Below are 25,122 nucleotides of genomic sequence, written 5' to 3'. Positions count from 1 at the left end.
ATATAAATGGCACAGCAACCTCACCTGCCTGTGTCTGTACATTTGTCTGCTCGCCGGGCTTACTGCTCTTCACAGCTTTCAGCCACTGTGCTGTGTTCAGCCACCCGCCAGCGACTGGCGCGTCATCTGCTGCCCCCTCCTGGCCACTCCCGGTTTTGCAGTGACTGACAGAGGCTCTCTTAAGCCAGTGTCAGTAATTCCACCGGTAACCCCAGGGTTGCTGGTCCCAGGAAATATACATACACATGTTCACTACATAACACCAGTACCATGTTAACTGATGTTTTAATTTTTACCAACCTGTTGGCTACCAAGCAGGATCTGATTAGTCTATGAGTATATTAGCACTAATCTGATTATTAGGAAGCTGAAGTTTTCTTTTTATGCCTGGTACTTGCGTGTGGCCTTCAGAGCTTTGCCGATTCAAGTCGTTTAGACAGAGCAAAAAGAAGGGTGGCTAGAGAGGGGCAAAGCCTCCGTTGGAGCTAAGCTGCCAAGGCAATTGTCTGGCCCTGCCATTCACTGTCTGTGTGACTTTGAAGTTTCTTTATATCACTCACTGTACCTTAGCCTTCTCATTTACAAAAAGAAAAAACAGCAACTACTTCATAGATTCGTGAAGATTAAATGACAATATTTGCAGAACACTTAGGAGGGTGTCTGGCAAATAACAGATAGGCAATGAATGTTAGGATTACATAGTACTGGATGTTATCTTATTATACTGTATGTTATTATATAATAATAGTATGTTATTATCGGAGAAGGCAACGGCAACCCACTCCAGTACTCTTGCCTGGGAAATCGCATGGACAGAAGAGCCTGGTAGGCTGCAGTCCATGGGGTCGCGAAGAGTTGAAGACGACTGAGCAACTTCACTTTCACTTTTCACTTTCATGCATTGGAGAAGGAAATGGCAACCCACTCCACTGTTCTTGCCTGGAGAATCCCAGGGATGGGAGCCTGGTGGGCTGCTGTCTATGGGGTCACACAGAGTCGGACACGACTGACGTGACTTAGCAGCAGCAGCAGTATATTATTATACTTAATATGACTATTTCCAGTGATTTATGAATATTGTAAATATAATAATAAAAACATAATTGTTATTAAAATTAGACTATACTGTCACTATTATTAGTTACTTGTTGACGTGAATGAGTTTATGTGTTCTAGATATTTCTTTGTGAGTTTCAGCTATCACAAATATTTTCAGCAAATTTATCGTCTGGCTACTAATTTTGTCTCAGAATCTTTCCTTAAATAGATATTCTCAATTTTGTAGTCAAACTGCTTGGGGCATATACTTTGGGAACTTTGGAACCTTGTTTAAGAAAACTTCTCCCTCTCCAGTCTCTCAAAACCATTCTATAGTTTCTTCTTACATATAAGTTTAGGTTGGGGACTGGAGTTTGTGGACTTTCCTGAATTAATCCATCACTCAGTCTCTTGTTCCTTTGCTTGGTGCAATTGTATATAATGTCCTGGAGTGGACTTGGAATACAGAGAACATTGGTAGCGAAGAACTAAATGATAATCCGTTTTACACTAAATTCAGTGAGTCAAATGGGTGCAGACAGAGAAGACTGGTGAGAAAGTTTTGTGCAGGAGGTGGGACTCAGACTGTGCTGGGAGGGAAGGGGGCATTACAGAGACAGGCCAGAGTGGGAGGTGTTTCAGGAGGAGGAAGCAATGGGGTGAGCAAGGTGTAGTGTATAGGTGCAGTGAGAGGACGGGATGGACCAGTGAGGAGGATCCTCAGACAGAAGCAGAAGACAAGCATTGGTGAAGATGTGGAGAGCTCTGAAAGCCAAGCAGAGGCATGGGATTTCGATGTGTTATACAATAGTAATCATCATTTGTGTGTGTGCTGGGGAGGCTGGGGGAGGAGGGAGAAGAAGAATGGGAGAGGAGTGCTAATCCTTTGACATCAGTATAGATGAGATGGTCTAGGGATAAACTAGGAAGAAGGGAAGGAAGGAGACAGTGGGATGACAGGCATCCAAAGAGTCTTCCTTGGCCAAGATGAGGACCACTCCCAGAAAGGGTCTGTATATGTGCTCAGTTGCATCCGACTCTGCCGCGCCATTTACTGTAGCCCGCCAGGCTGCTTTGTCTGTGGAATTTTCCAGGCAAGAATACCGGAGCCAGTGGTCATTTCCTACTCCAGGGGAATTTTCCTGACCCGGGATAGAACCCACATCTCTTATGCCTCCTGCATTGGCATGAGGGCTCTTTACCACTAGCACCATCTGCCCAGATAGTGTACCAGGGATTAAAGCACAAGGTCACAGGACATTTGAGGGAACAAAAGCAGGTGCTTGGAATCTGAAAAATTAATGGCAGAGGTGAGTACCCATGTTTCCAGGCCTGGAACTCTCAAGAAAGGGACCCCTAAGGATTGGGCTGCAGAGAGGTTTCAAGAGCTAAGACCTTGAGGGCAAGATCTTAGTCAACAGGGTCCAGTGCACAGTAACGGACACTTAGCAAGAGCTTGACAGAAGTTTAACGAACAGATGAACATTAGGACTTGGGAGCAGTAATTGAATCCTTGAAGAGAACATCCTCTGGATTTTGGGCACACAGACCTGGGAGGGAGACTGATGCTCTCTGCCCCCATCCCACCCCAGCACCCACTGGAAGAAGCAAGAAAAATTAGTAAAGTGACAGAGAAGGAATAGAGAGGTGGAAAAACAGGAAAATGAGTACCTTGGAATCTCACAGAGAGTTTGGAGAAGTTTGGCGGCATTATCAGATGTCACAGAAATTACCTAGTGGTCACTGGTGGAATTTTGGACAAGGACACTGAGACTGATGATATTTATTACCAGGGGAGGGTGTGAGGGCATAGACCATACCCAGGGGTGCATGGGTGCTACAGACCAGGCCTCCCTGCTCTGGTTTTTGTGGCATTAAAAGGCATCAGGAGGTGCCTCCCCAGGGCAAAGGGCAGACACACCCATGGGTACAGGGGAGGGGGAATACGTCCATGACCTACCTGGACCCAACCTATACAAATAAGGCAACTTGAGTGTTGGACCTGAGACCCCAGGGGACTGGGAATTCGCTAGATTTTAAGAAAAGCTTGAAAGCTTCAGGGTACCTGGTCTACCTCTCAATTTGCATAAAATTAAAGGGCGTGTCTCAATGACCTTTTCAAGGGTAATCTTAAAGCATTCTTAAATGATAGCCAATGAGCCACTTACTATGGATGGCATCTTAAAGCAGTCTTATGTGTGCTAAATCGCTTTAGCCCTGCCTGACTCTTCGTGACCACTTGATATTGACTGTAGCCCGCCAGGTTCCTCTGCCCATGGGATTTTCCATGCAAGAATACTGGAGTGGGTTGCCATTTCCTCCTCCAGGGGGTCTTCCTGACCCAGAGATCAAACCCAGCTCCTGTGTCTCCCACATTGCAGGAGGATTCTTTATTGGCTGAGCCATAGGGGAAGCCCAAAGCAATCTTAAATGATAACCACGGAGCCACTTACTATTGGTATGGAATATTAAGCTTATTCTAGCACATTGTATTCAGGAATTTTATATATATATATATATATATATATAAACATATATATATAAAGTATCAAACCTGTGCTGTGTGCCTTGAGAAGACTGCTTTGAACAACCAGGGATCTTCTTGTCCTAACTCTGCGTGATGGGGGTCAAGAATGAATAGAACCACATGGCTCTGATTTCAGAGTCTGCAATGAGGTCACTGGTTATAGTCTTCTCCATGCAGCTACCAATATCTGGTGCCTTTTATTCAAGCCCTAAGGTGAGGCTACATCTTCCTGGGAAGACAGTAGTTACACCACCACCCAAGGAAACTGTGTGACCAGCTTATGTCCAAGGTCTAGCCCATGACGTTCATAAGGCCTTTAGTTAGGTTCCAAGTAAAAACCAGAAGGCAGCATGGGCTCCTCTGAATAGAGTAGTCGAGTCCTAGCAAGGCAAATCAGTCTGTTTCCCAGGCTTGGAGGTGTTCATGCAGTTTGTATGACATAAAGCACAGAGTTTCAGTCATCTTTAAATTCATTGATTTCTTAAAATTTCTGCAGCTTCCCAAAGATTTTTTTTCAATGGATCACCAGAAAGGGTCATGGGGCCATGCTTGGATTTTTCTAAATAGCCTGAGTTTTGGCTTTTTTTTTTTAGGCTTTTTTATGTGCTAAAAAAAGAGCTCAGAATTCTGAAACTGCATACTCTTTCTGTGGCAGCTTGTGGATGTGGGGTCCTGGCTTTGTCAGAAAGAACTGGCCAAGGTGGAGGCAATGTAACAGCATGGTGCATGGAGCCTTCCCCATCCCAGGGGCCCTAGTGATGCTAAAATATTTTTCAAAATCCAAATTGCCAAAGTGCTTAGCCTTGCAAACTATATACATCACTCAATGTATATGTGGTGTAAGCAGGAATTCCAGAAAGATATATGTTTAATAAGAACTACAAGCTTCCTTATCTGATTTTTTGAAGATTCTCTGCACTATCTGAAGGCCTAAATCCTACTGGATCTGTAAGAGAAATCTTAAAAGATGAAGAGGCTAGGCCATTCGTGGCGATCCAGATTTGCTGGAAATGAGCCCCTGGAACAATTTCAGGTCAAGAATAGCTATTTCTTGGGAGTTCCCCAGTGGTCCAGTGATTAAGACCCCACCTTCCAATGCAAGGAATGTGGGTTCAACCCCTGGTCGGGGAACTAAGATCCTATGTGCAAGGTGCAACCAAAAGTTTTTTAAAAATAATAAGCAAAACTTATTTTAAAAATAACAGCTATTTTTCTATTAACACTTAAACATCCACTAAGTGTCCAAGTCGGTAATCCACCATGAGACACAAAATCGTGAACCACTAATACACACCAAATTTAAAAGTCAAATAACATGCATTCTTGATCAGCTTATATTGTGTACAATTACAGGGCAGAAAAGAATAAAAGGGTTGTTTTCAGAATTCTCTCCTATGTCTAGTGAGTTGACTTTTCTATATCATCTATTTTTGTAGGTACCTACAAGCATAAACATGTCCGAAAGAAAAGTGGCCAAAAAATGAGGCTGGTGTGAGAAGAAACTGCTGAGTATGGAGGTCGTCAGATTTCTGTGATACACACTCTGCACCCACAGTCGGCACAGGGCCTCCATTGGCAGCTGTTATTTGTGCTGCAGTGATTGCCGGGCAGCAAGGACCTCCAAGTGGCCAGCAATGACTGGGATGAAGGAGTGAGCGGAAGGGAGACGGGCTGCAAAGCACAACCCAGAGGAAGGAGCACATTTCTGCACAAATAACAACTCAGTATCGACTGTTGCAAGTCATGCATCCAAATGAAACAAGCTTTCCAAAACAAATGACTCATCGGAAGGAATTAAGGTCATTGCTGGAGATTGCCCAAGGTTTATTTGGAATGACACAGCACTGAAAACAGAATCATTACAGATGACTTGTGGATACAGTATACATCACCTATATCTTATTTTCGGACGATCGGTGAAGATGAGTTGCATAAATAGAAAGAGGTGGAAATTAGGAGCTTTTGGAAATAGTGTTCTTTGGGGGTTGATTTCAATGCCCCATCAGCTGGCCAATCTCAAAAAGGCAGAAATTAAGACAATCGAGCTGCTCATCCCAACTCACCTATCTCCAGCCACAGTGGCCATTCAGAGCGTCAGACTGCTTTCTCCAAAGGGGAGGCACCTCTGACAGGCTATGAGTCATTGCATCCTGAAAAATGCACATTCCCAACACAGATACTGTCGACTCCTTTGGCAATGGGATGGCCGATTTTTGCCCAGAGGCAAAACTGCAACTGTAATGCCAGAGAGAATAAGAGCAGTGCATGAATCAATGGCGCTTAAGAGACTAAGAGCTAGGATGGAAAGGAGAGAGTGCAACTATGTATATGTAGCCGTGTGCATACACATAGATCAGGAGTGATGGGAACTAGCTCCTGTGACTGTGTGTCCATATATATCTACAGAGAGGGAGGTGTGTTGGAAAAGAACAGTGACAACTTTTGCAGCAGTTTCGTTTTAAACACAGTAAACGTGAAAGGGAGAGCACGTGCTCACACCTGCGTAGGGGAATACGATAATCTCACGTTACAGGGTAATTCATCATGTCTTCAGCAGGGCAGCCACTCAATACCACATACTTGGTGCAGAGAAATTAAGGTTCTGGTCTGGAGGAAGCTATTTTAGAATTGGTGGGAGGGGGTCGAGTACACGAGTCTCCACAGCTTGGACAAAGCACAAACAAACCTGGTAGCAAGAACATGGGAACCAGTGAGGACTTTTCCCTTAATTTACTTTTTGCTTTCTCTGACATTTGTTTGCACACATGCTCCACTGAGACAGCCTTCCAAGCTTTGTCTGGTATCGGTCTGTCAATCATTAAGAGTGTCATAGCAAAAGTGAACTCTTCAGGTTTCCACAAAGGTTTAAAAACCCAGTAATCAGGCTCTTTCTACAATATATTTGGCCCTAATCCAGGCGCCGGGTGAAGTTCTCTGGAAAGAGGCCTTTGTAGGTGGCGAGGTCTCTGAACTGAAGCCAGTCTGATTCCTTCACTCCTACCAGCCAGCCTGCATCCTGCAAAACAAAGACAGGGCTTTTAGAGTCCAACTATAGGAATCCCCTTATATATGAACCTTCAGTTTGCAAACTTTTAAAGATGAGAACATGTGTTCCATCAACGTCAGGTGTGAGTAAAACTGCAGCCTGCCCTCTGTCTCCTCTTGCTGATGATGCTTCAGCTCTCCCATCTCCCATCTCCTCTCTCTCCTGTAGTCAGTAACTCTTTATGCTTGTTCACTCGATGCCAGCACCACTATGCTAGCTGTTGTACTGTACTTACGGTACTTTTCAAGGTATCATGCTGTAAGATTTTAAATATTTTCTTTATATTTTGTTTGCTTGTTTATGTATTATTTGTGTGAAAAGTATTATGAATTTATTACACTACAGTACTCTACAGCCAATTATGTTAGTCGGGTACCTAGGTTAACAAACAACTTAGATTTAATAATGTGCTCTTGGCATGGAACTTGTTTATAGGTAGGGGAATTCTTGTACTGGAAAAATCTACATTGCCAATGATTAATAAAATAATGGGTTTATCGAGTACTGTGGTCCTGTACAAGGGTATCACAGTACCTGTAAACTTATGTGCTGAGCTCAGGGATAAAGCTTGTCCCTAGTAAGTTGTTAGTTTAAGAAAAATACAATAAAATTGGAAATTATTTGTTTTATATATATAGTTAATTGAAGGTTAATGTTGCAGATGGTGATTGCAGTCATGAAATTAAAAGACGCTTGCTTCTTGGAAGAAAAGCTATGACAGACCTAAACAGCATATTAAAAAGCAGAGACAATACTTTGCCAACAAAGATCCATGTAGTAAAAGTTATGGTTTTTCCAGTAGTCATGTATGGATGTGAGAGTTGGACCATAAAAGAAGGTTGAGCACTGAAGAATTGATGCTTTTGAACTGTGGTGTTGGAGAAGACTCGAGAGTCCCCAGAACTGCAAGGAGATCAAACCAATCAATCCTAAAGGCAATCAATCCGGAATATTTATTGGAGGGACTGATGCTGAAGTGATGCTCCAATACTTTGGCCACCTGATGCAAACAGCCAATTCACTGGAAAAGACTCTGATGCTGGGAAAGACTGAAGGCAGGAGGAGAAAGGGACGGCAGAGGACAAGATGGCTGGATGGCATCACTGACTCAATGGACGTGAGTTTGAGCAAGCTGTGGGAGATGGTGAAGGACAGGGAAGCCTGGCGTGTTTGCAGTCCACGGGGTCCCAAAGAGCTGGACACGACTGAGAGGCTGAACAACAACAAATGTTAATAGTATAGGTCTTCGACTTTAGCCTCAACCACTTGCTTGTAAGAAAGAACTCTGTCTACCCACTCACACATGTACCTGAAATAAACCACCATATACAAGACTTAATCAGACACTAACAGCTTGATATCTGTTGCCTGGTATCACTATTGTGTTTGCTGTCACTGTTGTTTTTCGAGTTTATATAAACGACAGAGCAGTTTGATGTCATGACATTTGTGCTGGAAATAGTCATAGTCTTTGTAAATTATTCCTTATAAACATTTGTCATCGTATAGGTGTGCCCTCACAAAAATGAAGACAGTTAGCCACAGACAGTTTAAAGAACCCGTCTGTGCATGGCCACAGTAGATGAAAGGTGAAACTGAGAAACGGAGGCTGACATCTGCCCTCGGCCTTCCAGAGACAAGCAGAGTCTACTTGGGGAAAGCTGAGCTGAAGGAACAATTTCAAACATACAGATCATAGGATGTGAAACCAGTGGCAAATGACTGTCTTTATTACGTTAACCAATACAGGGAAAATATCCCACTTAAAATGAAGGATAGCCAGATTTCATCGGAACCAATCCCCAGTATAGTTCAAGTACATCAGATAAAACGAGGTCTCATAAAATTAAATAAAGGAGCTGAATACATTTCCTTTGATATAATCTAAGACCATAAATTGATGCTACTATACAGACAAGAAATATAAGCATTTAGACAGGCCAATTTTTGACGACAGAAAAAAAAGTAACAGAGAAAAAATGATTTGATAAAATAACTGATAATAACCTAGCTGATGAGGAAAAGTGTCCTCTATAAAATTATGATGTTATATATGTGAAGGACAAAGTTATACTTAGAGTAAAAGATGATAACTAAATATTTTCTAAACCTCTGGTAAACATACAAAAGGTCATATTTTCCCCTCAAGTGTCTACATTTGACTTTATTTACAGTGAGTGAAAAATCCGATGAAGCTAAGTGGAGTCATGGGTTTTAAAATAGTTTCAATAAAGGCAAACATAAAGGGCTGGCATAAACCCATAATCAAGATACATTCCAACTCATAGATTTTGAAATGCAACTTATGAAGTGAAGCATCATAGTTAATATCAATCTTTAGCTGAGAAAAATATAGAAAAGTAAATTTTAAATGTTTAAAATATATGGTAGACTGAAGATTTCCAGTTTTGGTTGTGGCAAAATAGCTGGTATCCAACAAACACTATTGCATAGAACACAGCTATATTTATAATTGTAGATACATGTGCATACATAAATGGAACTGTTTTTATATAAAAATGACTGCTACAAAATATGTTTATATATTAGAGGGCTTCCCTGGAGGCTCAGATGGTAAAGAATCTGGCTGCAATGCAGGAGACCTGGGTCTGATCCCTGGGTTGAGAAGGTACCCTGGAGGAGGGCATGGTAACCAACTCCAGTATTCTTGCCTGGAGAATTCTAGTGCAGTCCATAGGTTTGCAGAGAGTTGGACATCAGTCAAGTGACTTAGTACGTATATATATCAAGTATGTGAAGGCATTGAAAATGAACAAAAGCAGGCAGACATTGAAAGTGAACATGTTAGTTGCTCAGCCATGTCTGATTCTTTGCAACCCCGTGGACTGCAGCCCACCTGGCTCCTCTGTCCATGGAATTCTCCAGGCAAGAATACTGGAGTGGGTTGCCATGCCCTTCTCCAGGCAATCTTGCTGACCCAGGGATAGAACTTGGGTCTCCTACATTGCAGGCAGATTCTTTACCATTTCTGAGCCACCAGCGCAGAAATTGGGGAATATTTAACCCCTGAAACCACACTGGGTTAGAGCTGTTAACAAGGTCTTTCCTGAGGGTTAACCTCAGTCTGTGATGCAGGGCATTCAGAGGATAGAGTTTACGGCTGCCAGAGGAGCTGTACTTTTATGGAGAATATCTTGAAAGAGGAGAGTACAGAGAGGGAACCTCAAATATACAGAAAACTTCTTTCCTGGAATCCTGAGCTGCAACCCAAGCTGTAAATGCATAAGGGCCTCTCTAGGAGCCTTGGGGAAAGGAACGGCAGGAAGGCAACAACAGCTAAGTAGAAATGTCAGCACTGGCAGTGCAGAGGAGGCAGAATTTTAAATTCAGATCCCACAAAGCTAATGGGCTTGATAATCCTTCAGGATTTCTACTGAAATCCCAAAGGAGAATGTCTAAGAGGTAGAGACAAATCTCAGGACTAAGAACTTAGCCTGAGAGTAAAAAAAACTAAAACAAACTTCCATGAATTCAAGGTATTTATCTACTCATTTAAATGCCTGTTAAAAGAAAAAGAAACAATTTTCAGAAGTAGAAGACAGAATTGAAACTCTACAATGCAACATCCACTGTGTCCAGTATAATTTTTTTTTAATTACAGGAAAATATGACCAAAGATAAAAAGCAACAGAAATGTGTCCTGAGATGACCCAGCTTTTGGAATTCACTGTAAGAACTATAAAGCAGCTATTATAAATAGGTTCAAGTACTTAAGCCAAAGTACACTGCTTCCCTGGTGGCTCAGATGTTAAAGAATCCTCCTGCAATGAAGGAGACCCATGTTCAATCCTGGGGTCAGGAAGATCCCCTGAAGAAGGGAATGGCAACCCTCTCCAACACTTGCCTGGAGAATTGTATGGACAGAGGAGACTGGCGGGTTACAGTTCATGGGGCTGCAGAGTCAGACACCGCTGAGCAACTGAGCATTCATGGAGCAACTCAGAAGGTGGAAACATCTTCAGGAAGTCACTGAGCCCACCTGCCCCTCAGGAGAAACCAGCAGAGCCCGTGGTACTTTCTGCCCTTATCCTTTACCTGGTCAGCTTCCGAATCTGAGGGCACCACCAACACCACATCACCCCTTTGTAAGGTAAGTTCATCAGAATTTGCTGCCTCAAAATCATGCAGTGTTTCCACCTGCAAAAGATTGTAAAAGAACTGATTCATTTTAGAAAGAAAAAGAGATATAAAACCAAAGTTTTTCAGCCAGATTATCAGCAGGCACTCTTAGAAGCATCTCTAAACTGGATAAAAAAAGATGAAGATATGAGTCAAGCCCCAGATGGCAACCCACTGCAGTACTCTTGCCTGGAAAATCCCATGGACAGAGGAGCCTGGCAGGCTATAGTCCGCGGAGTCTCAAAGAGTCGGATACGACAGTGACTTCACTTTCTTTTCTTTTTCCAGGGACTCTAACAGGCAGACACTGAGGCCATCTGAATGTATTATATATTTAGTAAAGCAATGCCTTTTTCCTAAGCTAAAATTTAGTGCATTAATTAAATTTTAATTTCTCACATTTTTGTTAGAGAGCTCTATTTTATTATCACCAATGCTTTGTTACTATTTGTTTATTTTTTAACCTAAAGATACCTAGTGAAAAGTTCCTCTGTAAAACAATTAATAATTGGGAAAACCATCACCTGTATGTTATATGCAAAGTACTATCTAATTAAACCCTGTGATCAATTTCTTAAATAAACTTCCTTCCCTATCTTACCTTTAAACCATGACAATCTGTTTCCTTTCTCTCTTTTTCTGGTTTTTAATAGAAATATATCTGACATGTAACATCGTATCATTTAAGGTATACACCATGTTAACTTAACACATTTACATATGGTAACATGATGGCCACCGTAGCAGTATCTGGCACCTGAGTAAGTTACATAATTCGCATTTCTTTTTAGTGGTGGGGGTGAGTTCTAGTCTCTTGGCAGTTTTGATGATGCTAAGACAACCGTGTCATTCACCATGGATCAGACATCCAGGGCTACTTCACTACCAGCTTAAACATCTGTCCTAGTCCACCACTCTTTTCCCCCTTTTTTAAAGAGATTTCCTTAAATTTTGTTTATGGAGAATTTTTAAGAAGCAGGAGAGAGTACTAAAATGGATAACTATTTAATCAAGGCTAGTTTTCTCCTGTGTCCCTGACCTCTTTCCCAGAGCCAAGACTAAACAACTGGCTTTTAAATTGTATATTTTGTATACAGAAGCATAACATGGAAGAGCTGGAAATGACTGTCTTATTGCCAAATTCATTTTTTTCTGATGAAAACACTGAAGTCCAGATAGTGGGTAAATGCTGTTCCCCAGCTCAGTGTGCAGCTACTGAGCAAAGTCAGGGAGGGTCCCAGCCAGACCTGACCTTGCTTGGCATCCCTGCCTCCTTGACCTCATGCCCTTTTCTTAAAACAGAACACAGTGGAACACTGGCTTAGTGACCACATGTCTAGTTTTTTCCTCCATATTAATTAATTCATCCATCTATTAAGCCCACCTGTCCCCAATGGAGGTGGTAAGGTAGCAGCTACTTTCTAAGGAGCAAACAGAAGAAAAAGACAATGACTATTCTACTCAATCCCATCCCTACAAACACACACATATTTAATACTTTTTAAAAGACAAAGAGCTGAATTTGGAAATGCCAAGTCAAATATGCTTATTAGTATTCCAACTATAATCTATTAGGTGGGATCATCTACCTTTAAGCTCCTGGCTTAAGCCCGGGTATTAGGCTTAAGTATGGGGATTCCCTTAGACAGTAAAGAATCTGCCTACAGTGTGGGAGATGCAGTTTCGATCCTTAGGAAGGGAAGATCACCTGGAGAAGGGATTGGCTACCCATTCCAGTATTCTTGCCTGGAGAATTCCATGGACAGAGGAGCCTAGTGGGCGAGTCTATGGGGCAACAAAGAGTCGGACATGACTGAGTGACTAACACTTCTATTAAAAAGGTATTTAAACTAGGCTTTTTGGTAAGGACCCTTCCATTGATGAAGACTAAATAGGCATTTGATGGCCTCTCTGAGAAAAACTTTCCCTCCATCATTTGTTTCCTTATCATGCTGCTGCTGCTAAGTCGCTTCAGTCGTGTCCGACTCTGTGTGACCCCACAGACAGCAGCCCACCAGGCTCCGCTGTCCCTGGGGTTCTCCAGGCAAGAACACTGGAGTGGGTTGCCATTTCCTTCTCCAATGCATGAACGTGAACAGGGAAAGTGAAGTCGCTCAGTCATGTCCGACTCTTCGTGACCCCATGGACTGAAACCCACCAGGCTCTTCCGTTTGTGAGATTTTCCAGGCAAGAGTACTGGAGTTGGGTGCCATTGCCTTCTCCCATATCTGAATAGTTTACAACAAAAGAGTAAAGAACATAAAATAAAGAATAGCCTGTTTAATAAATGGTACAGCAGAAACATGCCACATGCAGGTAGGGTGCCATTGCCTTCTCCCTTCCTTATCATAGAAGCCAATTAACATATTTATTCACTTTTAAAATATTTATGGACTCCTTTTTTTGTGCCATGCAACTGCAGCAAGGTGTTTCCTGCCCTCCAGCAAGGAGCAGATAAGCACACGGATGATTTCAAGCCCTAGGCTCTAGGGAGAGCTCGAGGGGGCACTTGGGGTGGAAAAAATCACCCCACTCACTACCAAGGGGCATATCATTTGCCTTGTGGCCGAACTTTCTTTAATTACCGGTTGTTAAAATATAGAAGACATGACTGTGCTTCTTGCAGCCCAGCAGCATGGAAATCTTACCATGTTATAATGTGATGTGAGGATGAAGGCAAAAGCAATACAGTAACAAAAACAATAAATATATATGGCAAAAAGAATAAACCAGACAACCAAGTCTGCACAAAAGGGCTTCAAAGCAAAGGAAAGACAAACGGTCACCAGATTAAAAAGTAAGAAATGTCAAGGGACCAGAAACACATTTCTCCTTTTTAAACGAGACTCAGCTTTAACTGAAGCAAAATTGTAAAGCAGATCATAGAGAACTGAAAACATATTTAACAGTCAGTGTGGCATGTGGCATCCGAAGCGTATCCGTTTGTGTAGACAAGACCACCAAATTTACAAGCTTTGAAACTGAACAATGAACTTTGTGTGCCAAGTCGCTTCAGTCCTGTCCAACTCTTTACGACCCTCTGGACTGCAGCCTGGCAGGCTCCTCTGTCCATGGGATGTCCCAGGCAAGAATACTGCAGTGGCTTGCCAGTTCCTTCTCCAAAACAATGAACTGTGGTTAACTGCAAATCAAACTGAAACAGAGTCCTCAAGTAAGACAAGACTAAATTTAATTACACTGTGTTCTCCATCAAAGGTGACAGATTTTACTACTGTATTTTCCTGACACTGAGTAAAGTAAGAAAAAAAAAGAGCAAAATAAAAGTTAGAACCTTGTAGAGGAAGCCGGGAGGCACTTCCTGGAAGGCCTCGCTTGCAGAGGGAGCGGAAGGTGCAGGCTGGGAGGCCCTGGCCGCCTTCTGCTCCTCCGAGGCCAGCTCTGGCATCTCACTGGTGGGGCCCGGAAGAGCCGTGTCATCAGCCGCCTCCTTGTACTCTGCATCCACGGTTCCTTCATGTTCTCCCTCCCCTTCGTTGTTGGAGGCGGGCTGTATGACGACAGAAGGGATGACCTTCTCCTGGGGGCAGAAAAATACGGTGGTGTGGGCAAGGGCTGGGAAAGAAGGCTTCTGTACTCTCCAGGAGTTTCCTCTAGCCCATCCCACCCACGTGGTTCCACTTTCCCCACGTCTCCCATCCAGCTAAACGTCTGCCCTTCACCCAACGTCTTGGTCTCAAATCCTTCCGCCTGGCAAAACATTCCTCCCAACAGAGCCTCCTTTTTCTGTCTCCTGAGACAGAAACCTTTAGTGGGACCAATTTGTGGATCCTTGAACAACCAGGCAGTTAGGCAAGACAGGTTTCTCAGGAAGTGGAGAAGTGGACTAGCAGATTTTCGGGAGAGAGGTTAATCGTGATGGGAGGAGGGGAATAATCCTGACAGGGAATGTAGCTAGACTCTGAAGATGCTCTCCTTTTCACAGTGGTCCATTCTTGTGCCACTGAATAGTAACCCTCACTTGAAACTGACATTTAACCACCTGTGATTGCTTTTCTCCTGGAAACCCTGTTGTTAGTAAAGATCTGGCCCCTGTTTGGAGATGTCCTTTGCTTGCTGGTTATCATCAGAGCTCACACTGCAGTGATAACTTGAGCGATGACAATTCCCACCAACTGCTCCAAGTACTGTGCTGTCTGGGGGAAAAGCAGAATCAAAGGATCAAGACCTGTTTTATTCTTTAACAAAGATGAGCAGGGAAGGGAATTTCACTAGCATATTGGAAGCCTGGAGATCAAGTTCTATATATCCTCAGATATCAGTGAACATAAATAGGCACCTCCATTCTTCAATTTGGGGAAAATAATACATTCTCTCAATAAGCATATCATCATACATACAGAAATATGCCTGGCACTGTGACAAGACAATCTATGGAAAAATATAGAATATACTTTTGAGTTATTTCTCTAAGTAGTACCGCTGCCAGCTGTTTGAACAGGATCATGTAGGTTCAAGCATTAAGGAACTCTGGAAAGATTTCTGGAAATTTACTATAAGTGAAATAATCAGGAAAAAGCAAAACCTCACATTAAACCAACTCTTCAATATTTCTACTTAGAATTCAGAGGAGCAAGAACATGGGGTTTAGAAGAGCCGTCCTTGCTGTGGCCTCTGGGTTTGAGGCCTCACATTAGGAGTATCTGTACTTGTTGCCTTCGTGTTTCTGGGGTAACTCCAACTTCATGTCATATTAATGACCCATTACCCAACGTAGGGATGGGCTTTTGGTAAAAGGAGCCTAATGGAGAGTTTAAGGCACTCTAATATGCCAAAGCCTTTGACTGTGAGGATCACAATAAACTGTGGAAAATTCTGAAAGAGATGGGAATACCAGACCACCTGACCTGCCTCTTGAGAAACCTATATGCAGGTCAGGAAGCAACAGTTAGAACTTGACATGGAACAACAGATGGGTTCCAAATAGGAAAAGGAGTACGTCAAGGCTGTATATCGTCACCCTGCTTATTCAACTTATATGCAGAGTATATCATGAGAACGCTGGGCTGGAGGAAGCACAAGCTGGAATCAAGATTGCCAGGAGAAATATCAATAACCTCAGATATGCAGATGACACCACCCTTATGGCAGAAAGTGAAGAAGAACTAAAGAGCCTCTTGATGAAAGTGAAAGAGGAGAGTGAAAAAGGTGGCTTAAAGCTCAACATTCAGAAAATGAAGATCATGGCATCTGGTCCCATCACTTCATGGCAAATACATGGGGAAACAGTGGAAACAGTGACTTTATTTTTCTGGGCTCCAAAATCACTGCAGATGGTGACTGCAGCCATGAAATTAAAAGACACTTACTCCTTGGAAGGAAAGTTATGACCAACCTAGACAGCATATTAAAGAGCAGAGACATTACTTTGCCAACAAAGATCCATCTAGTTAAAGCTATGATTTTTCCAGTGGTCATGTATGGATGTGAGAGTTGTACTATAAAGAAAGCTGAGTACCAAAGAATTGATGCTTTTGAACTGTGGTGTTAGAGAAGATTCTTGAGAGTCCCTTGGACTGCAAGGAGATCAAACCAGTCCATGCTAAAGAAAATCAGTCCTGAATGTTCATTGGAAGGACTGATGCTGAAGCTGAAACTCCAATACTCTGGCCACCTGATGTGAAGAGCTGACTCATTTGAAAAGACCCTGATGCTGGGAAAGATTTAAGGCAGGAGGAGAAGGGGATGACAGAGAATGAGATGGTTGGATGGCATCACCGACTCAACGGACATGAGTTTGATGTCCAAGCTCTGGGAGCTGGTGATGAACAGGGAGGCCTGGCATGATGCGGTCCATGGGGTTGCAAAGCGTCAGACACAACTGAGCGACTGAACTGAACTGAATAATGAAGAGTAATAATAGTAATATGACTTAACTACTAATACTGGCTTCCCACTATGTGCTTGGCACCCAGCTGAGGACTCTGGCTATTATCTCACCTAATCCACCCAACAAGCCTATTGTTCTATCAAATTCTCTTCCTCCTCCCTCCCTCCATTCACATCCTTTTCCTCATCTGTGCTTCATTCTTTTTCTCCATCACTTAATACCATGGTTTTCCTTGCCCCTATCTGTGCTTAAGCCCAGTCCACCAGCGCATGGGGAGCCATGTGGAGCTTCATGATGCTGATACAGGAGAATGCGGAGATCACTTTTTCTGAGAATCAAATATGTCGTTTTGGTGGAGTGGGAGCCACAAAATGGCTACATACCATCCATTACTCCACCTCCAAAAGAGGTATCACCATCAGCCAGCAGCGGTTCCAGTGGCCACCATCTCCCTGAAACTCCATTTACTAGGACATGTACCTGAGTGGCCGCTGCTTCTGCTTCTTCCAGTTGAGATCTGTCACCATCCATGGCCTCTGTGGCTTCGGTGTCAGTCTTGGCCTCCTCTAAACTTGCTCCTGCTCCAGCGGGAAGAGCCGCCTTCTCTGTCTCTGCTTCCTCCACCGGGACCCCCCTCGGCTGCCGGCACCAAGGTCCCAGCCGTCACATCAGCCTCTGGTCCAGGGATGATCTGTAAACCAAACAGGCCTCAGTAAGAGTCAGACTCAGCCCTGTCATGTCTCCCCCCTCTTCTGAGGCCATCAGACTTCAGGCTCTCTTTGTCATGTCCCAAAGCCCAGTATTCAGGTACAGCAGAGTCTGCCATCTGCTCCAAGGTCCGACTCCTCTGCCTCCTGGGCCCCCAGTGATGCTACATTCCTCAGCTTTCCTTGCAGGTGGGTGTAGCAAATGGAATGTGAATGGGAGCGACACTTGCCACTTTTGAAACACGGCTTTTAAGGTGTGCAGTCCCCTCCACAAGCTCTTTCTAATCCTTGTTGGCTGAAAGAAGATGACAGCAATATTGCAAAGGATATCTGAGTGACAAAAATGGAAGGGGCCCAAGCCCAGTACTACCTGGACCACAGAAGAAAGTCACTGACAAGCACCCTTATCACACAGTCAGAATTTTATAAACTGCATTTAAAAATATAAACTTTCAAAGCTGCATGGAGAAGGTTCCGTAAGCCAAATTACATTCATTAAAAAAAAAAAATTAGCAAGTTTCTCAAGAGACCTCTTGAGAATGAAGGGAGAATCATTTTTGTCATCAAATATATATGATAATTCAAATTAAATCAGATTTAGGTTCCTTTACTAGGAAACACAAAATAGAAAAAAATGAGAATCTTGTTTCTAAGATTGGAATGTAGTCAGAAGAGCTTTAGGTAGTATGTAAAACTTGGAATAGTGAAATAAAAGTACAATCAGAAATTTTAGTTTTGAACAGATTGGCTATGGAGTCCAAGTCTTTACAAGACTCTCATATCAGTTTGCAGACTTGATTTGAGAGATTCAAATCAGAAAGACTGAGAAAAAGGAGCACTGTAGATTGATTGTATATAATACACTCAGGAAGCATCTTTCAAAAACTGATCTTGCTAGCTGATGTGATTAGCATTAATCATTCTTTTCCCTTATTGAATAAACTCTACCCAGTTTGTCCTATTAAGTTAGGAAAGCTTTCATGATGCAGATACTTTAACTGTTGAACCCAGAATACTGAACAGGGCAATAGACACAATATTCCAATATTTCCAGAATACTGAAAAGGGCAACGACAGTGCCTGCTGAACGGGCCTCAGAAATGGGAGACGGCAATCCTGAGCCACACACCTATGGTCATAGCGGGGCATTTAAAATACCTCCTTCTGACTCAGAAGTATCTTTATTTATAAAAATAACCCATTGCAATATACACCCTGTGTGTGTGTGTGCGTGTGTGTGTGTCAGTCACTCAGTTGTGTCAGACTCTTTGCGACTCCATGGACTGTAACCCCACCAGGCTCCTCGGTCCATGGGATTCTCCAGGCAAGAATACTGGAGTGGGATGCCATTCTCCTCTCCAAATATACAGCCTACTAAATAGAAAATAGATAACCAACAAGGACCTACTGTATAGCACAGAACTATACTCAATATCTTGTAATAATCTAGAAGGGAAAAGAATCTGAAAGAGAATATATATATATATATATATATAAAAATATAAAAAACTGAATCACTTTGCTGTACACCTGAAACTAACACTATCGTGAACCAACCATACTGCAGTAAAAAAACAAAAATAACTAATATAAAATTAACCTGTTGCTGAATATATTTTCTACAACATTTTACTTTAGAAATGAAAAATAATGCTAGCAGTGTAGTATTTTTTATATGGACAAGTATCACTCATATTCTTAGAAGCTATTTCCTTCTCTTAGGAGAAAATCCCATGGATGGAGAAGCCTGGAAGGCTGCAGTCCATGGAGTCGCTGAGGGTCGGACACGACTGAGCGATTTCACTTTCCACTTTCATGCATTAGAGAAGGAAATGGCAACCCACTCCAGTGTTCTTGCCTGGAGAATCCCAGGGACAGGAGAGCCTGGTGGGCTGCCGTCTATGGGGTCGCACAGAGTCGGACATGACTGAAGTGACTTAGCAGCAGCAGCAGGAGAATTTCCGATTATCAGAATTTGATATCCTATTATCTCCACAAAGTATGCAATGATTTAAAACACAGTCACTGGCCATGACATAGAATGTAGTTTTTTTCTCTACTCTGTCATTAAGTACATGGGTTCAGAAAAACAACCCTTTTACATGATACTTATTTAAGGTTCATTATAAGCACTGATAATTACTTAAGTGGGATATGAGGTACAGGGGGATTTATATTTAGGAGAGTGACTGAAAGCTCCCATAATAAAAGGTTAACTTAAAAATTTTAAAGAATTCTATCTCTTGTTTTACATAAACATAGATCTTTTATATATGTTATTGTTGCCACTGTTAAAAGAGTAATGCTCAGAATATAACTTAGGAGGCCATCTTAATTTCAAGAAGAGTGATAAACAAGGGCTCTTAGCTTTGCTGTTGGAGAAACCAACAAGCTCTCTCCAGGATCCTAAGAAACTACACATAAACTATACATAAACACACTGTGTATACAATGGACTTAGGAGTTCAAATGTAGAAAGCAAGTTGTGTTGTCTTCATTCTAAGTTATATATACTTTCCATCTGTCTGAAAAAAAATCACACCTATGGAGTGATCACCTGCCTGGTTTCAACAGTTTTGGGCCAGACAACCTCTGTATCACGCAGACAGCATGGGTGAGCTGAGTGGTGACTACTACCATACACACACACAGACGTTCTATTACAGATCAGAAAACAGACATTAGGTTACATGACAGGCTGCTCCCCCACGTGATTACACATGAAACCTTCCTTACACACATGTTCCAAACACATACTGTTAGTAACTGGATTTTACTCTCAACTGAATCGATGTATCTCCTGAAGAGAATAGATTTCTGTGAAGTATGGACTGGTGTGGCCAAAAGTAATCTTTTAACTCTACACAAATAAGATTTTAATAATGAGTTCCTGATTTATCTCTACAGCTGTATATAACTATCAGTTTGGTTGTATCTGATCTTACTAGTGCAGGATATACCTTTCCTTTGCTAATAATTTTAACAAGCATCCTCATCGACTGGATCTGATTTAGGCCTGAGAGGGTGGCTGCAGTGACGCCGGCCACCAGCAGGTGGAGACCAAGGGTTCTGTTTGCCTGCTCTGATACTCTGACCTCAAAAGAGCAAAGCTCAAATGTGTCACCAATTTACCTGACCCCTGTCACAAAAAGGGGCATATAGAAAATCGTTGATAAGAATGATGGAAAATAAACATCACCTAAATACTAAAAGTAACAATGATAATAAAGACAATGTCACCAATTTACCTGACCCCTGTCACAAAAAAGAGCATATAGAAAATCATTGATAAGAATGATAGAAAATAAAAATCACCTAAATACTAAAAGTAACACTGATAATAAAGACAAGGTGCCAAGGAAACGGCACTTTGGCTGCAGAGCATGCATGTGCTGTCACCTGTCAACTCTGACTCTTTGTGACCCCATGGACTTCAGCCCACCAGGCTCCTCTGCCCATGGGAGAATCCCTCCTCCATGCCCTCCTCCAGGAGATCTTCACAACCCAGGAATCAAACCAATGTCTCTTAAGTCTCCTGCATTAGCAGGCAGGTTCTTTACCACTAGCGCTACCAGGGAAGCTCTTGACTATACAGAGGAAAAGTAAAACACTTAGAGTGACCTACTTTAAAAAGGGAAGAAATGATCCCTCTTCCAGCCTTCTCTGAGTCCACTAGAAATGAATTTCTATTTCCCTAGCTGAAATTAATATTCTGATTTTAGAAACCTTAAGAACATGACAGGGTTTCCCTGGTGGCTCTAATGGTAAAGAATCCTCCTGCAATGTGGGAGACCCGGGCTCGATCTCTGGGTTGGGCAGATTCCCTGGAAGAGGGCATGGCAACCCGCTCCTGTTCTTGCCTGGAGACTCCCCATGGACAGAGGAGCCTGGCAGGATACAGTCCATGGGGCTGCAAAGAGTCAAACATGACTGAGCGACTAAGCGCAGCACAGCACTGGCGACTCAGCGGTGAAGAATCTGCCAGTAATGCAGGAGACGCAGGAGACTTGGGTGTGATCCCTGGGTCAGGAAGATTGCCGGGAGGAGGGCATGGCAGCCCACTCTAGTATCCTTGCCTGGAGAATTCCATGGACAGAGAAGCCTGGCGGGCTACAGTCCATAGGGTTGAAAAGAGCCTGACACAACTGAAGTGACTGAGCACGCATACGTGCAGGAACATTACAAAGAGAGCACTGCCTCTACCTGTATTCCCTTGCATCTTTCTGCCTCTGTCCGACACTGCTCCGAAAATCAAGGATGCTCTGATCCTCACCTTATGTCTGGAATCTGCCCCATAGTTTCTGCTCTTAACAAAATATTTCCAGTGCCTATTCACTGGCAGCAATAATAGATAACATAAAGATACAGTGGAAATAGAATCCATTTGCTCAGATTCAGTGTTTGCTCCAGATAAATCAAGAACAGATTAAAAAGGTTTTCAGGGGGAGTTATCCCTCTTTTATGATTATTTTTATGCATTCCAATTTGTTAGCTAATATAGTTTTAGACTCTAAATTTAGTCTTTTCTAGACTCTGCTTGCTATCACAGATGTTATACCTGCAACCACAGTGACTAATGACTGCTACTGGATATTTTTCAAGTGCTTTTTTTGTTGTTGTTGCTGCTGTTGTTTTTAAGGGAGACCAGAGGGCTGAAACTACTGAAAGTATTTCAAGCCTTTGATATTCAACATTATCAAATTTTTTTCTCTTTACATTTTAAGAGAAACACTAGTACCTTATCTGCTGCCAAAATTATACTACCTTGGTACACTATCTTGGTTGGCCTAATCGATTTTTGGTGGAAAACATCCAATGCAAAAACAGGTTAAAATTAGTTCTCCCTGTCTGCGGGTTATTTACTGTATCCACAAGGTCTGTGCAGGACAAGCACCCTATAAACAATTTGCACATTAATCACAGAAGTCACAGAGACCCACATGGGACCTTCTCTGAGGTGAGCATTTCTCAGTTTACGATACTGTACAGATCTTACTGCCTTTTTATCGTCTGCGTTAACAATCCTCTTGGTGGAAAGCTGTATGTATTGGTATTCGTGACAGTCTTTTCAAATACCTACTGGCCTTAGTGAGATTTTCTAGAAGTAGAGTGACATGAATGCAATGTAACAATGGTACCCATATCCTGCAAAGCAGGGGAGCACCAGGGGTGACAAAAACTAGCCAGGCCCTCTGGTTGCTGGTGCCCTTCTTAGAAGCAGATCAACAAGGATGAGAATAGAGACAAGAGCCCTGATCGGCTGCAGAGGAATTTGTAATCTGTGGGCTTTGTGTAATTTATTATTCACTGTTTTCTTGTCAATATTTGCTCTGAACAATGCCTTAAATATATTTCTTAATGATAAGTAAAGAATGTAAGAAATATATATATTTTATATGATTACACTAAAATCAGAGAGTAGCCATCTTCCTGACATTTGCTCTTGGCAGAGCCTCTGACAGTTTCAGTATATGCACATTCTGTAGCCTGTGGGGGAAACTGACATTTACTGAGACTCTACAGTTTTCCAGGCACCATCCCAGGTGTTTTACATCTATCATATATTATTCGTCCAACAGCCCTATTAGATATAATCCCAGTTTCTACACAAATCAACTCATACTTAAGAGCTGAAGTAACTCAAGAAGTCAGTAAACTAGGATTGGGACAATCTGATTCTAAATTTTGTGTTTCTTCACACCAACCAGCACTCAAGTAGACAATGCACCTCTCAAATTAGAGTTTCACTGTGATGCCAAGACCTGGCGCCTCTACAGACCCATGACTTCCTACTGTCAACTGCAAACAAGCAATGTTTGCTGAAGAATTTGAGTGTGCTCTTACAGCCAGTGCATTCACTTACACTCTAGGAATGCTGTCTTTAAGATGAGATCTGGGGGTGTGGGGTGGCAGAGAGGTCCAAGGCAGGGGGATGGGGAGTACATTTCTGCTGTACAATCATTTCAATGTACAGCAGAAACTAATATAACATTGTAAAGCCATTATACTCCATTAAAAAATAAGTAAAATGAACAAAAAGATGAGATTCATAGCTTCAAAATCTATTTGCAGACATGATCTGGGTACCTAAGCAACCATGTCATGAAACCCCTCATATCTGATACACATCATATGGTAAAAAGCTATTGAGAAGAGGTTGGTTAGGTAGAATTTCTCATCATTATTTTTGCCAATATTCCTGAAAATTCTATTGTTTAGAAATATATGGACAGAATGAGAAAGTGGAAAAGAAGATCATCCTGGTTTTTTCCAGTGCACTGCAGAATTATAACTGAAAACACACAGAAACGGGGCACTTGGGCAGTCTTACCTATGTTCACAAGTTAAACATTGATATGATTCCAAAGCTGGAAGGATCAGAGGGCTCATCTAGGAAAGGCGGATTATCTTCACAAACAAAAGTAAATACTGTGCATTGCACATTCACAGATGGGGATATAAGCAGGTACAGTAAGCCCCCTACATGCCCTGTGTTCTCATTTGACAAGTGAGGAAATATGATGGAGGGTGAGTAGCCCTGGAGATGGAGCTAGAGACTCAAATTTTAGTTCTGACTCTCCCACTGATAAACACTAGAGCTGGAGTGACCCCTGAGTCCCTCTGGGAAGTAAAAAAGGGAGATGGATCCCACAGTGTGGATCCTGGCTGCAGGCTGCCATTGCCTTCTTCTGGATCCAACCTGAGCTCTTGTCTGAAAATACAAGCGTGTTATGAAAAAACAGGATTTCCTTCAGGATCCATCTGAAAGAAAAGCTTAAGAGGCAACTGGAGAAGAGAAAATCCCTGTCCTAACACAGAGCCTGGTGGAGAGTACCCCTCTTCACATAAATTACACTTAGAAAACAGCAGTGACTTTCCTGATGGTCCAATAGCTAAGACTCTATGCTCCAGTGCAGGGAGCCCAGGATCAATCCCTGGTCAGGAAACTAGATCCCACATACTACAACTTAAACAGTTTGCATGCTGCAACTAAGACTTGGCTCAGTCAAATAAATACTAAAAAGTAACCCAAAAAACAAAATGGCAGGTGACAATTTCCCTTCAGTACAACTGTGGCATGAGCTCTCCCAGGGAACACCTCACCACCACTGGTGTTCCCTTCCTTTGTAGTACCTGGTATTACTAACTTCGTTTTGCTACTCTCTGCATTTTCTTTCTGGGCTGCCCTGTTGGCTCAGATGGTAAAGAATCTGCCTGCAATGCAAGAGACCCGGGTTCAATCCTGGTTTGGGAAGATTCCCTGGAGAAGGGAATGACAATACACTTGAGTATTCTTGCCTGGAGAAATCCATGATAGAGGAGCCTGGAGGGTGTCAGTCCATGAGATAGCAAAGAGTCAGACATGACTGAGTGATTAACACTTTCACGTTTTCTTTCTAATAAAGGAATTTCATGGTTTGCCCCCTTCCCCGACCTTCATCTTAATCATCCTTTTCAATCTACTCTCCTAGTATGGCCTGCAGTCCCATCATAAACCTTCAGCAGCCTGGTCCCAGTGCAACTCACCTGCTGGCAGAGGGGTTGCCATGGCAACATCTGTCCGATTTAGCTCTATACTTTCTTTATAAATTACAATCTCCTGATGAAATACCAAAGTTAATGAATTTGGGGTTAATTTGGCCTCTAAGGTCATTGTAGACTATCCAATAATGGTACATATTAAAACAAAGTTTTAATTAGAGATCATTTGCAATCTCTTCTTTGGGAGAAACGGATAGGAAAAGTGGATTTATCTTTACAAGCAAAGGTAAATATTGTGTGTTGCACACTGTCAGAGGTTTTGATGTGATCAAGT

At 42.4% G+C, this 25,122-nt stretch overlaps 1 protein-coding gene across 1 annotated transcript in view; it reads right to left on the bottom strand.

Moving 5' to 3' along the window:
• Positions 1-6,473: 6,473 nt before the first annotated feature.
• The window catches only part of AMPH (amphiphysin), a 210,082-nt gene continuing 191,433 nt past the window's right edge, over positions 6,474-25,122 (bottom strand). Inside the window, 5 exon segments of the mRNA XM_052638380.1 lie at positions 6,474-6,581; positions 10,668-10,769; positions 14,044-14,289; positions 17,080-17,232; positions 17,234-17,290. Of these exon segments, the coding sequence (XP_052494340.1) occupies positions 6,474-6,581; positions 10,668-10,769; positions 14,044-14,289; positions 17,080-17,232; positions 17,234-17,290 (666 nt within the window).

This window comes from Budorcas taxicolor, chromosome 4 (genome assembly GCF_023091745.1).
Source record: "Budorcas taxicolor isolate Tak-1 chromosome 4, Takin1.1, whole genome shotgun sequence".
Classification (NCBI taxonomy): domain Eukaryota; kingdom Metazoa; phylum Chordata; class Mammalia; order Artiodactyla; family Bovidae; genus Budorcas; species Budorcas taxicolor.
Note: the sequence above shows the minus strand (reverse complement) of the source record. Positions and strands in the feature narration are given on the sequence as shown.